Source organism: Saimiri boliviensis, chromosome X (assembly GCF_048565385.1).
Source record: "Saimiri boliviensis isolate mSaiBol1 chromosome X, mSaiBol1.pri, whole genome shotgun sequence".
In the NCBI taxonomy this organism is placed as follows: Eukaryota; Metazoa; Chordata; class Mammalia; order Primates; family Cebidae; genus Saimiri; species Saimiri boliviensis.
Window position 1 is genome coordinate 6,972,518 of NC_133470.1, and position 12,336 is coordinate 6,984,853.

At 43.5% G+C, this 12,336-nt stretch overlaps 1 protein-coding gene across 1 annotated transcript in view; it reads left to right on the top strand.

Annotated features, from left to right (window-relative positions):
- Nucleotides 1-12,336, top strand: part of CLCN4 (chloride voltage-gated channel 4) — an 85,716-nt gene that overhangs the window by 33,066 nt on the left and 40,314 nt on the right. Inside the window, exons 5-6 of the mRNA XM_003920295.4 lie at nucleotides 3,947-4,134; nucleotides 7,010-7,132. Coding sequence (XP_003920344.1) covers nucleotides 3,947-4,134; nucleotides 7,010-7,132 — 311 coding nt within the window. The remainder of the gene's footprint in view (nucleotides 1-3,946; nucleotides 4,135-7,009; nucleotides 7,133-12,336) is intronic.

Here is a 12,336-nt window from a genome sequence, read left to right on the forward strand (position 1 = left end):
AAATGAAAGAATAAACAAATCAGGAAATAATGATATCTCTCACTTAATGAGACTAATTATATATATTTTTATATTTGAAACCAAGTATTTCATTATTGAATTGCATGCTTAAAAATTTCAAACCTGTCTGATATTTAAAATTTTTAAAACGATAAAATTACATCCCTTCCTCTCTGAGCCTCAACCCCCTTGCCTGCTATATGGGTATATGTATATAAAGCTTTATTGAAATGTAACACAGATACCATACAATTCACCCATTTAAAGTATACAATTCAGTGGTTTTTAGTGTATCACAGAGTTGTACAAATATCACCATGGTCAATTTTAGAAGGATTTTATAATCACGAAAAGAACCATTATACCCTTTCGCTAGCAAGCCCCTGCACCCCAGCCATCCCCCTTCCAGCTCTAGGCCACTGTTAACCTGCTTTCTGTCTCTATGGATTTGCCTATTCTGGGCATTTCATATGAATGGAATCATACAATATGTGGTCTTTGTGATTAACTTCTTTCACTCAGCATAATATGTTCAAAGTTTGTCCATGTTGTGGCACGTGTCAGTACTTCATTCCTTTTCATTGCCAAGTACCATTCCAGCATATAGATAGACCACATGTTGTTTATCCACTTATCCATTGATGGGTATTTCTGTTGTTCTAGTTTTTGGCTATTTTGAAAACTATTTTTGGCCACTTCCTCAGTAGCTGGGAGTATAGGCATGTGCCACCATGTGTGGCTAATTTTTTTTTTTTTTTTTTTTTTTTTTTTTTTGAGTCAGGAGCTTGTCATGCTGTTCAGCCTGGTCTTGAACTCCTGGCCTCAAATGATCTGTCTACCTCGGCCTTCCAAAGTGCTGGAATTACAGGCATAAGCCACTGTGCCTGGCCCTTATACCTTTTAGCGGAACCTTTAATATACTTATTTTGTCCAGTGTCCTGTCCCAGGTGCAGTTCCACAAAGGCAGGTACTTGGGTCTACTCTTTTCACTGCTGTATTCCCAAGATACGGACTAGTAACTGGCATGTAGTAGGCACATGTTCAATAACTATCCCTTGAATGAATGAATGGACCTGAGTTTTCTGATTTTTCATTCATTTATTTATTGCAATCTTTTATTCAACATGAATATATAGTGCCAGCTATGTACTTGACATAGGTATATGGATACCAGGCCTGACCCCCACTGTGGCAGGATAACCAGATAATGAAACCTTTCTTACCTACCACTTATAGACTAGTGGAAGTACACACACACACACAAACACACACACACACACAGAGAGAGAGAGAGAGAGAGGAAGCAAGCTAATTGTGATATTAGGATGTGAGAGCTGTGGTGATGGGAAGAACAGGCAGCCGCAGGAATGCCAGGGAAGTACACCTAACGCAGGCTTAGGAAATCAGGAAAGACTTCCCAAAGGAGGTGATAGGAAGGTTGGAATCAGGACGATAAGTAGGAGCCTGACAGGAGGGGAGGGCAGTGCTTGCCGAGATGGTGCAGAGAGGAGAGCATGGCACATTCCAGGAACATGGAGTGGGCAGGGTGTGGGGCGTTAGTGAGAGAAAGGGATGAAGCTGGAGAGATCTGAGGGGCCAGCTGTCAGGGTGGGTGACCTGTTGAGGATTTGGGTGTTCTCCCAAGAACAATGGGTAACCATAGCAGGGCTTTCCATAGGGTAGTGGCACAGGTCGGTTTTGCATTTGGAAAGCCTGTTTGACCACAGTGTGGTGAAGCCATGGATGGGGCAGGACTGGGGCCGGAGATCAGAGAGGAGGCTCCTATAGCAGTCCAGCCAGTAATGACTTCAACATGGTGATCTGAAAGATAGCCCGAGTGGGGATGGGGGTAAGTGGAGTGATTCGAGAGAGATTTCAGAGGTGGAGCTGCTGGGATATGGGGTTTGCCTGGAAAAGGGTTGCTTCCCCAGATTTCTAGTTTGCACAGTAGTGTGCCAATGGTGGGCTCCTCTCTCAGCTGGGACAAAGCTGAGGCTGGGAGGAGGATGCTTTAGTTCAGTGTCGGATGGCAGTGGGCTTAAGTGGAGATACCTAGTAGACCCAAGGCAAATAGACTTGTGTTCTTGTGTTCTTTGACAATGCCTGTTCATTAGCTTTGACTGCCTGGGGCTCTGCTGCAAAGATTTGGGAGGGTAATTCCACAAGTGTGTGTCATGATTGATTAGTGGTGTCTGACATGGGTATGGCAAAAGAGTTGTGAAGGGGAATCCAGTAGAGTGTGCCATTATTGATTGGTGATGTCTGCCATGGGCATTGGAAGCTGACGGCTGGGCTATGTCGTGATTGGCTTTGTAATATAGGCAGGGGGCTCTATGTGCTTGGCAAAGCATAGCTTGAGATGTACATTTATACCTAATAGCAAATAGAAGGACGTGAATAAGGTTGCCATGGCCGAGAGCATAGTATAAAAAGAGAAAAGGGTTTAGGGTCAAGTTTTGAGGAAATGGCCTTTTTAAAGTTGGGTGGAGGAGTCAGAAAGATTAGAGGAGGCAGAGAAAACCAGAGAGCAAGGAGGAAAGCAGGAGAGAATGATGTAGAAGCTAAGGGAAGAGATGTTTCTAGAAGGGTGAAGTGGTCAGCAGAGTCAGATGATACTGAGAGCTCTGGAACTGGGATCAGCAAACTTTTTCTGCAAGAGGCCAGCCAATATTTTCAGATTTGTGGCCCATGTGGTTTCTGTCTCAGCTTTTCAGTTCTGCCACTGTAGCATGAAGGCAGCCACAGAGTGCATGTAGTTGAATGGTGTAGCTGTGCTCCAAAAAAACTTTATTTACAAAAACAGGCTGTGGGCCAGATTTGGCCTGTGGGCTGTAGTTTGCGGATCCTGTTCTAGAGGAATGAGCTAAGGCCATGATGAGTTAAGGCCATTGCCTTAGCTGCGTGGGAGTCTACTGGTAGGTTGAGGGAATGGACTGGGCCAAGGGAAGGAAAGAGATTAGATGGTGACTGGAGGGGAAAGTGGAACCAGGGAGGGTTTGTTTTTTTTTTAATGTTTAACTACTGATGGCAAGGAGAGGAAGAGGCTGAAGCTACAGGAGAAAGAAAGGGGAATGGGAAGAACGAGGCCCCCAAGGAGGAGGGAGATGTAGAGCTGAGGTCAGCAGCATCTGATGCAACACCAGGAGAAGAGAAGGGAGGGGTGAGCGCTGATGCCAGGTGTTGATGCCTTCAGTGGGGATGTGGATGTGGAACTGATCCTATAATAACAATGGAGTGAAAAGGCTGAAAAATGAAGATGCTTGAAAGCATTCTCTGCCTTTGTGAGAGACTAGAATGCATTATTCTGGAAAGAGACCCAAGGCCGCCTTTTGTGATCCATTTAACTGCACATTCCGTTTTCTTCCATTTCTATTGGTTTTTAAAGTAATTATTTAGTTTTATAGACCCATAATTCTTTATAATTAAAAAAATGCAGAGTTCTAATAAACAAGATTTCCCAAGTTTGGTTCTCATTTGGTGGCAAAACCTTACTCATTTATGATGCGAGGCTGTCATAGTTATGAGTCTATTTTGTCTGAATTATCATGTTTCCCTGAGAAATATTAATGTGTGCAATTCTATGATCCTGCCCCAGAAGCTGCTGAGAGAGTTCTGTCTTTTTATGGTGTATATACCTTATGTCATAAATTTGGAAAAGGAAGAATTGCGGAAGTTGCCCGTCTCTCCTACCCAGTGGAAGCTACCGAGCTTTGTATCTCTCCTTGGGCTCGTGCTGCCTTGCCCACACCATAAATGTTGAAGTGATGCAAGGTTCATGAAAGAGGCTTCCTATGTAAGTGACAGCCCCATTGCAAGTTTTTTGCCTGCTCTGGAATCTGGGCCATCATTGCTGATGTGCCCCTGCCTGGCCGCCATGTTGCACCTGGTCTCATTCTTGTTGCATCATGGTGCGAGTCCTCTTAATAGCTCGTGTTACTTCTTCCAGGCACCTTGGCTGGAGTCATCGATCTCGCCGTGGACTGGATGACAGACCTGAAGGAGGGGGTCTGCCTGTCTGCCTTCTGGTACAGCCATGAGCAGTGCTGTTGGACTTCTAATGAGACCACTTTTGAGGACAGAGACAAGTGTCCCCTGTGGCAGAAATGGTCGGAGCTGCTGGTGAATCAGTCAGAGGTGGGTGTTTGGTCAGGGTCTTGGCTGGGGACCACTGCCATTCCACACGTGCTTTGGAATGCTGCTGGGAGATTTGTGGATGTCTGTGATTTCACCTTCAAGTGCCTGCTCTGAAGGTCGTGGCTTAACGCTAGGATGACTGGCTTTTTCTAGCTCTAATGCTGTCACTCAAACTTTACCTGCAAAACCCTTCCCCACTGTTTCATGTGCACAGTGTGTGTGTGTGTGTGTGTGTGTGTGTGTGTGTGTGTGCGCAAAGCCTCGTATTTGGCTTTATTTTGTCATATTTGGCTTTATTTTTTCTTACCGAAGGTGGTTTGTTGATCATGCTGAAGAAATAGGGTTGACTTTTATATCTTCTAATTGAGGAGAACATATCTTTTTAAGTTATCCTTTACAAAAAGTAACAGCTTTAGTGAGATAAATTCACAGTTCGTATTGTTCACCCATTCAAAGTGTACAATTTAATGATTGTAGCATATTCAGTTTTGTAACCTTTACCTCAATCAAAATTTAGACCATTTTCATCATCCTTTCCAAAACTCTGTCTCCACTAGCAGTCACTCCCATGCACCCCAGCCTGCCAGTTCTGAGCAACCACTAATCTACCTTTTGTCTTTCTATATTTGTCTCTTCTGGACATTTCATATAAATGAAATCATACAATGTGTGGGTTTTCTGTCTGGCTTCTTCCACTTAGCATCATGTTTCTAGGTTTCTTCCTATTGTAGCATGAACCAGTACTTCATTCTTTTTGATGGCCAAATAATATTCTGTTGTAGGAATGGGCCATATTCTATTTATCTAGTCATTGGTTGCTTTTGCTTTTTGGCTATGATGAGTGATGTTGCTATTAACATTTGTGTACAAGTTTTTGTGAAGACATATGTTTCATTTCTCTTGAGTATATACCTGGTAGCAGAGTTGCTGGGTCAGATGGTTACTCTATGCTTAACCTTTTAAGGAGTGGCCAGACTGTGTTCCAAAGTGTCTGTATCATTTTACATTTCCACCAGCAGTGTATGAGACTTCCAATTTGTTCACCTTCCTGCCAACAGTTGTTATTGCCTGTTTTTGATTATCGTCATCCTAGTGACTGTGAAGTGGCATCTCATTGTGCTTTCAGTCATCGTCCATTGCATTTTATAACCACCTTACAGAGGATGTTCTGGGCCTTCTAGAAAGAGAATGCCCTAGGCACAGGAGATAATAGTGGTGAACCACAGACCCATAGCATTAGAGCTTCAGAGCTTTATTAAAATCTTAGCTCAGGAAAGAGTTAACTCCTAACTCATTTTAGTGGTTACCACAATGATTATGGGTTATTAAAGGATCTGAAAGCCATGTGAGGGGGAACCAGGTTGCCAAGCTTCACATTAGGGGTAATGTGAGGATCTCTCAAGCTAGAACTAATCTTGGAAGATACATGTAATCTATTTATACATCTCCTTCCTTCACTTTTTTTTTTTTTTTTTTTTTTTGCCTGACTGACTTACCACAGCTGAAGACATTTGGAATGCGCTTTGCCATTTTTGCTAAACCTTTTTCTCGGTGGAATTGAAAATTAATTCCTTCAAATCTCAGAAGTAGACAGGGATCTTGAAATCTCACACGTTCTCAGTGGTCTCCATTACTTCCAAAAAGAAATTCTCTACTTTGGTTGATGGGAGTGGGCAGACAGAATTGGCCATATGCCATATTTTTTTTCTACTCTCCTACTTGCAATGTGTGTTTTGGGAAATACAGCCATCCATCTTTTCGACTGTTTTTAGGATTTATACTTTGATTCGAAGAATTACCTTTAGTAAGAGTGAGAGTTATTTTTAGCCTCCAAAAAGTACATATTTAAGTGGGTGAAAGGTATTTCTTAGTCCGATTTCTCACCACGTAGGGTGTGAATATATGTGCTTATAAAGGCCAGAGCAGTCTCTTGGAACGTGTTTTTGCATTTAATAGGCACACATGTGGCTGTCCACAGCCTGATTTGTAGTTGACCTTGCTTTCCTGCCCCCCCCTTACTTAAGTCATCCAGATGGTGGCAAGAAGCTGAGGCCTAGAGAAGTGTGGTCTCTACCCAGCAGACCAGGCCCTTCCTGCATAGGACCTCAGACTGTATGTTTGGTTCAGAAGACATTCTCCACACCTCAGATATCTTGGAAGAAATGGTTCAATGACTTATTCTGAAAACGATCATGTTTTTCTCCTCTGATAGCGCCGCTCGAATGTTAGTGCACATAGAACCTCCTGGAGGGCTTGTTAAAAAAACATTTATCTGGGCCCCAGACAGGAGTGTCTGGTGTCTGGTTCAGGAGTTCTGGGGTGAGGCCTGACAGTCTGCATATCTTATAAGCTCCCAGGGGAGGCTGATATAGCTGGACCATGCACCCCACCTTGAGCAGCGGTATTCTAAAATGCAGACTCGACCCGTATTCATTGGCAGTGCGGGTGCTTGCTGTCGTTGGGTGTGGCCTTAATGAAAGTTAAGGGAGATCAAGTTACCATAGACAAGACAAAACTAATCTGCCAGGGTCTCAGAGGCAGGATTTTCCATGTTACACCTTTGATTAACTCTATGCAAGTGGTGATTAAAACCAAGCATCATCCGTGGTTGCCATTATTGCTGAGCCTTCCCCTGTAGAAGATGTATGTAAACAGCTCCCGGAGAAACACCCACTGCTCTGTTTGTGTGTACTGACTGTAGCAATAGCAACACCTGATAAACCTACGCTGGCCTCTTGGTTTATACAGGACAGGGACCAAACCTGCCCAATCCTGTCAAAGCTTTTGTTGTCAAGACAGATGGGGAGGGTTCGGGTCTGCTACTCAGGTCTGCTGTGGCTAATGTTTCCTTTTCTGTTTTGTGTCTGTTGTCTAGGGTGCCAGTGCTTACATTCTGAATTACTTAATGTACATCCTATGGGCGCTGCTGTTTGCATTTTTGGCCGTCTCCCTGGTGCGTGTATTTGCACCATATGCCTGTGGCTCTGGCATACCAGAGGTGAGTTCTGGCTGAACTTTTTGTACCAATAATAAGAATAGCAAATTCTTTTGCAGCACTGCTGTGCGAAGCACAGCTCCAAGCATTTTACTTCTACTAACTGGTTAAGCTTCACAATGAAACTGTGAGGTAGGTACTATTATTCTACATTTGATAGTTGCAGAAACTAAAGCACAGAGAGGTTAAGTGACTTGCTTCAAAAGTAACCAAGCTGCTAAGCTGCGAGTTGAACCCCAGCATTCTGACTTACGGATTTATACACTGTCTTCAAGATTTCTGCACTATTCCTTCTCAGATGATAAAAGCCTTGTCTTTATAAATCAGGCACAACTCTTAAAGCCTGCGGAATCAGAGTTCATTAACCACACACATAAACATGGCGTTATAATAACTCATCAGTGCATCTGTGATGTAATGTGAAAGACACAATAGTGGAGGTTTGTTGCTGTGAAAGTTCACTGATGATGAAACCTCTCTTGCCACGTTTTGCTCTTCTGGTGGCAAGCTAATAGCAGTGTTTAAAAAACTGAATTCTGCCTTCAGTACATTCACTGTGAATGTCCTCCCATGAATTTAGAGTTCTTATAAATAGTTTTCAGCACTTTCATGTAACCAAAGTATAAGGGAAGTGACCTCACTGATCAAGGGGAGTGCCCAAGACCAAACTTGACACCTACGAGGACCCACTGGGCAGAATCATGATAACTGAGCTGATTCCTGAAAAGCCCTGATGGTGGGAATTTTAGCCAGAAGTAATTTAAAAAGTTCTGGTATTATCGTTGTAATCCTTGCAGTTCGGTTCGTCTTCGGGTTGGTGCCTTAGCAATGTCCACAGGCTGTGGGCTAGAGAGTTTGATGATGTCGTTCTGAGCCGAGGATGGCAGTAAATCCACACCCTTTGGGAGGGCCCTCCAACCCTGATGGTGGTCCAGGCAGTTTGCAGAAAGGGCTGGAGTCATGAAAAGACAGTCAGAGGCAAAATTCAGCATGATCTTGTTTCAGGAAAGATAGAAAAAAGAAGTCTTAATATGTCATGCTGAATTTTTGATGGTTGATGTTAAAATATGGCCTCAGGAACCCGAAAATAAGCTGTATTACCATCCTATTTTCTCAGCACAGCCAGTTCTTCTATAATGCAGCATACACATTTCTAAATATCATCATGTCATGCAAAATCACACAACAGAAACCACCAGGCTTTATGGGGAACATGAATTAGGGGCACAAATACTCAAAACTTCATCACTGACACATATGACAAAAAGAGGAACCTAATAAACAGAGGAGCACAGTTGTACACATTAAATGGCTAAGAAACATATAAATGCCACAATAAATATGTCACTTTCTGCAAAGAACTTGAAGTTTGCTTGTGGAAGTGAGTGTTGGAAGGGCTGCAACTTGTGCCTTACTGTGAAGGGCATAAAGAAGGTTATCTGAAACTGGAAGGGAAGTTGAGACAGCAGGAAGAGATGGGTGTGGCACCCTGGTGTATGTGTGAACTGGTAGATGTTCCACTCGTGTGTTTTGTGTTTTCCTACATGGCTGGGTACAATTTTCTACATTTACCTGGTATTTCTCCTGGAGGAAATCTGCAAAAATAGACATAAAATTTGCATTATGCTCAGATTCCTCCCTAACAAGAGCAGCATTGGAACAAATTTGCATTTTCTTTTTTCTTTTATTTTTCCTTTTTTCTTTTCTTTTCTTTCCTTTCTTTCTTTTTTTCTTTCTTTTTTTTTGGAGACAGTCTCACTCTGTCGCCCAGGCTGGAGTGCAGTGGCACGATCTCAGCTCACTGCAACCTCTGCTTCCCAGGTTTAAGAGATTCTCATGCCTCAGCCTCCCAAGTGGCTGGGATTACAGATGCACACCACCATGCCTGGCTGGATTTTTGTATTTTTAGTAGAGACGGGATTTCACCATGTTGGCCTAGCCTCATGTGATCCATCCACGTCAACCTCCCAAAGTGCTGGGATTACAGGTGTGAGCCACCACGCCTGGGTTTCTTTTTTCTTTGTTATTATTATTATTATTATTATTATTTAATATAGAGGAGAGATCTCACTCCTTTGCCCAGGCTGGTCTCAAATTCCTGGGCTCAAGTGATCCTCCTGCCTCAGCCTCCTGTGGAGCTGGCACTGCAGGCATGTGCCACCATGCCCAACTAATTTTTGTATTTTTTGTAGGGCTTTGCCATGTTGTCCAGGCAGGTCTTGAACTTCTGGGCTCAAGCAATCCTCCTGCCTTGGCCTCTCAAGGTGCTACGATTTTAGGCATGAGCCACAGTGCTGGAGGCAAATTTGCGTTTTCCAACCAAGTGTCATAACTGAACTATTTTATTTGATGTCGAAAGCATCTCAGTTTGTGATCCCACTGCCCAACAGTAGGCATTTTTGACTCGAGCATTTCTCAAATAAGGAGATAGCCAATGGGGAATTGGTAGAAAATAGAAGCAGTAAGAGGCATGCTGGGTAGTCCATCTCTCCCTTCCAAGAACTGCAGATGTATGGCTCAGCTGGTGTCCTTATAGACAAGGGGTTCAAATATGACTTCTGTCTTTGCGGTGCTGGCTGGACTTTGTTGTCATCGAAAGTGGGCATCTTTATTGGTGGTAGCTGAACTCAGAAGCAGTAAAATACTGAGTTGAGCCTGCCTGCCTGCCTGCCGGCCTCTGCCGGCCTCTGCCTTCCTGCCTGCCTGCCTGCCTGCCTTCTTTTCTTCATTTCTTCCCTCTCCTCTCCTCTCCTCTTCTCTTTTTTCCTCTCTCTCTCCCTCCCTTCCTTCCTTCCTCTTTTTATTTATTTATTTTTGAGACAGAGTTTTACTCTTGTTGCCCATGCTGGAGTGCAATGGTGCAATCTCAGCTCACCACAACCTCCGCCTCCTGGATTCAAGCAATTCTTCCTCATAGCTGGGATTACAGGCATGCGCCACCATGCCTGGCTAATTTTGTATTTTTAGTAGTGATGGGGTTTCTCCATGTTGGTCAGGCTGGTCTCAAACTCCTGACCTCAGGAGATCTGTCCATCTCGGCCTCCCTAAATGCCAGGATTACAGGCATGAGCCACTGCGCCTGGCACTCTTCTTCCCTTCTCTTCCCCTTCCCCTTCCCCTTTCCCCCTTTCCCCTTCCCATCTTGTCTGTCTGTCTTTTTTATCTCCCCTTCCCTTCCCCTTTCCTTTCATCTCACTCTGTTTCCCAGGTTGGAGTGCAGTGGCGCCATCACAGCTCACTGCAGCTTTGAACTCCCAGATTCAGGCAGTCCTCCTGTCTCAGCCTCCTGAGTAGCTGAGACTATAGATGTGCATCATCATGCCCAGCTAATTTTTGTACTTTTTGTAAAGGTGGGGTTTCACCATGTTGCCCAGACTGGTCTCAAACTCCTGGGCTCAAGTGATCTGCCTGCCTTAGTCTCCCAAAATGCTGGGATTACAGGTGTGAGCCACTGCATCTAGCTGAGCCCTTGTTTCTTATGTGACAAAAGTACAAGGGATAAATAAACATGGATAAAACCAAAAAATGTGATGTTAAGTGAAAAAGCAAGTTGCACAAGAATACATAAAGTATGCTTGATAGAATATCTATAAACAGCTAAAATGAAACAATGTATGTGCTAAAACTATAGAGAAAGGTGAAGAAGTGGTAGGAAGTGGTGAGGGAAAGGAGGAAGTTACCACTGGGGAGGAAAACACAAGGTAGCCACTCTTCTGTTTCCTAAACTTGGTAGTGGGCACATGGGTACTTGTATTATTAATACTCTTTTAAGTATATATAAGTATGTGATAGATTCATTTCTCTATTTCCAAAATAGTTCATAATCTTTTTTTTTTCTTTTGAGACAGTCTTACTCTGTCACCCAAGCTGGAGTGCAGTGGCGTGGTCTCAGCTCACTGCAACCTCCGCCTCCCAGGTTCAGGTGATTCTCCTGCCTCAGCCTCCTGAGTAGCTGGGATTACAGGTGCCTGCCACAATACCCAGCTAATTTTTGTATTTTTAGTAGCTATGGGATTTCACTATATTGGCCAGGCTGGTCTTGAACTCCTGACCTTGTCATCTGCCTGCCTTGGCTTCCCAAAGTGCTGAGATTACAGGCGTGAGCCACCGTGCCCGGCTCATAAGAGTCTTTTAAAGAAGTTTCAGAAACCAAATGGAGATTCGACTCAGCAATAGCAAAGTCTTCCCTGTTATTATAGTAGAGCTGGAAATTTTTAACCTAAGAATGCAGTATTTTTCCCAGTTCTTAGAGGAGAGGGGCAGAGTAAAAAGTAAATGTAAGTAAATTATTCCTGGATAAAAAGAATCTCCTCCCAGTCAACACCCAACTAAATATGGAAACTGACTTCAGTTGAGACATGAAGCTGTTCTTCATTCTAGCAAAGATACTATTTAGAAAATATGTTTATCGTTGTCTGAGGTGATCAGCTGTAAGCTGCTATATGGCATGCTGTGTAAGAACCAACTTTGAATATGATGTATTTATGTACATTTAAAAAATTGTTCATCCTCCTTAGTATTTGCTTCCAAAACATTTTTATTACTTAGAGTGAAAATGCCCTTGGAAACATTTTTTAAAATGCAAATTTAGGCCAGATACGGGAGCTCTTGCCTGTAATCCCAGCTACTTTGGAGGCTCAGGTGGGAGGATTGCCTGAGGCCAGGATTTCGAGGCTGCAGTGAGCCAGGATCACACCACTGCACTCCAGCCTGGACGACAGAGCAAGACCTCGTTTCTAAAAAGGAAAAAAAAAAAAAAAGCAAATTTAAAGAATGGCTTTTCTTTCTATGTAATAAATGCTCGCCATAAAAGTTCTATAAAGCACATTTAAATGTGAATACTTGCCTGTAATCCCAGCACTTTGAGAGGCCCAGGTGGGAAGATTGCTTGAGCCCAGGAGTTCAATACCAGTCTGGGCAACATAGTAAGACCTCAACTCTACAAAAAATACAAATAAAATTAGCGGCAGGGAGCAGTGGCTCATGCCTGTAATCCCAGCACTTTGGGAGGCCAAGGTGGGTAGATGCCTTGAGGCCAGAAGTTCAAGACCAGCCTGGCCAACATAGCAAAACCCATGTCTCTAAAAACAATACAAAAATTAGCTGGGCATGGTGGTGTATGCCTGTAATCTCAGCTACTTGGGAAGTTGAGTCATCAGAATCACTTGAACCTTGGAGGCAGAGATGGCCGTGAGCTGCGATCATAC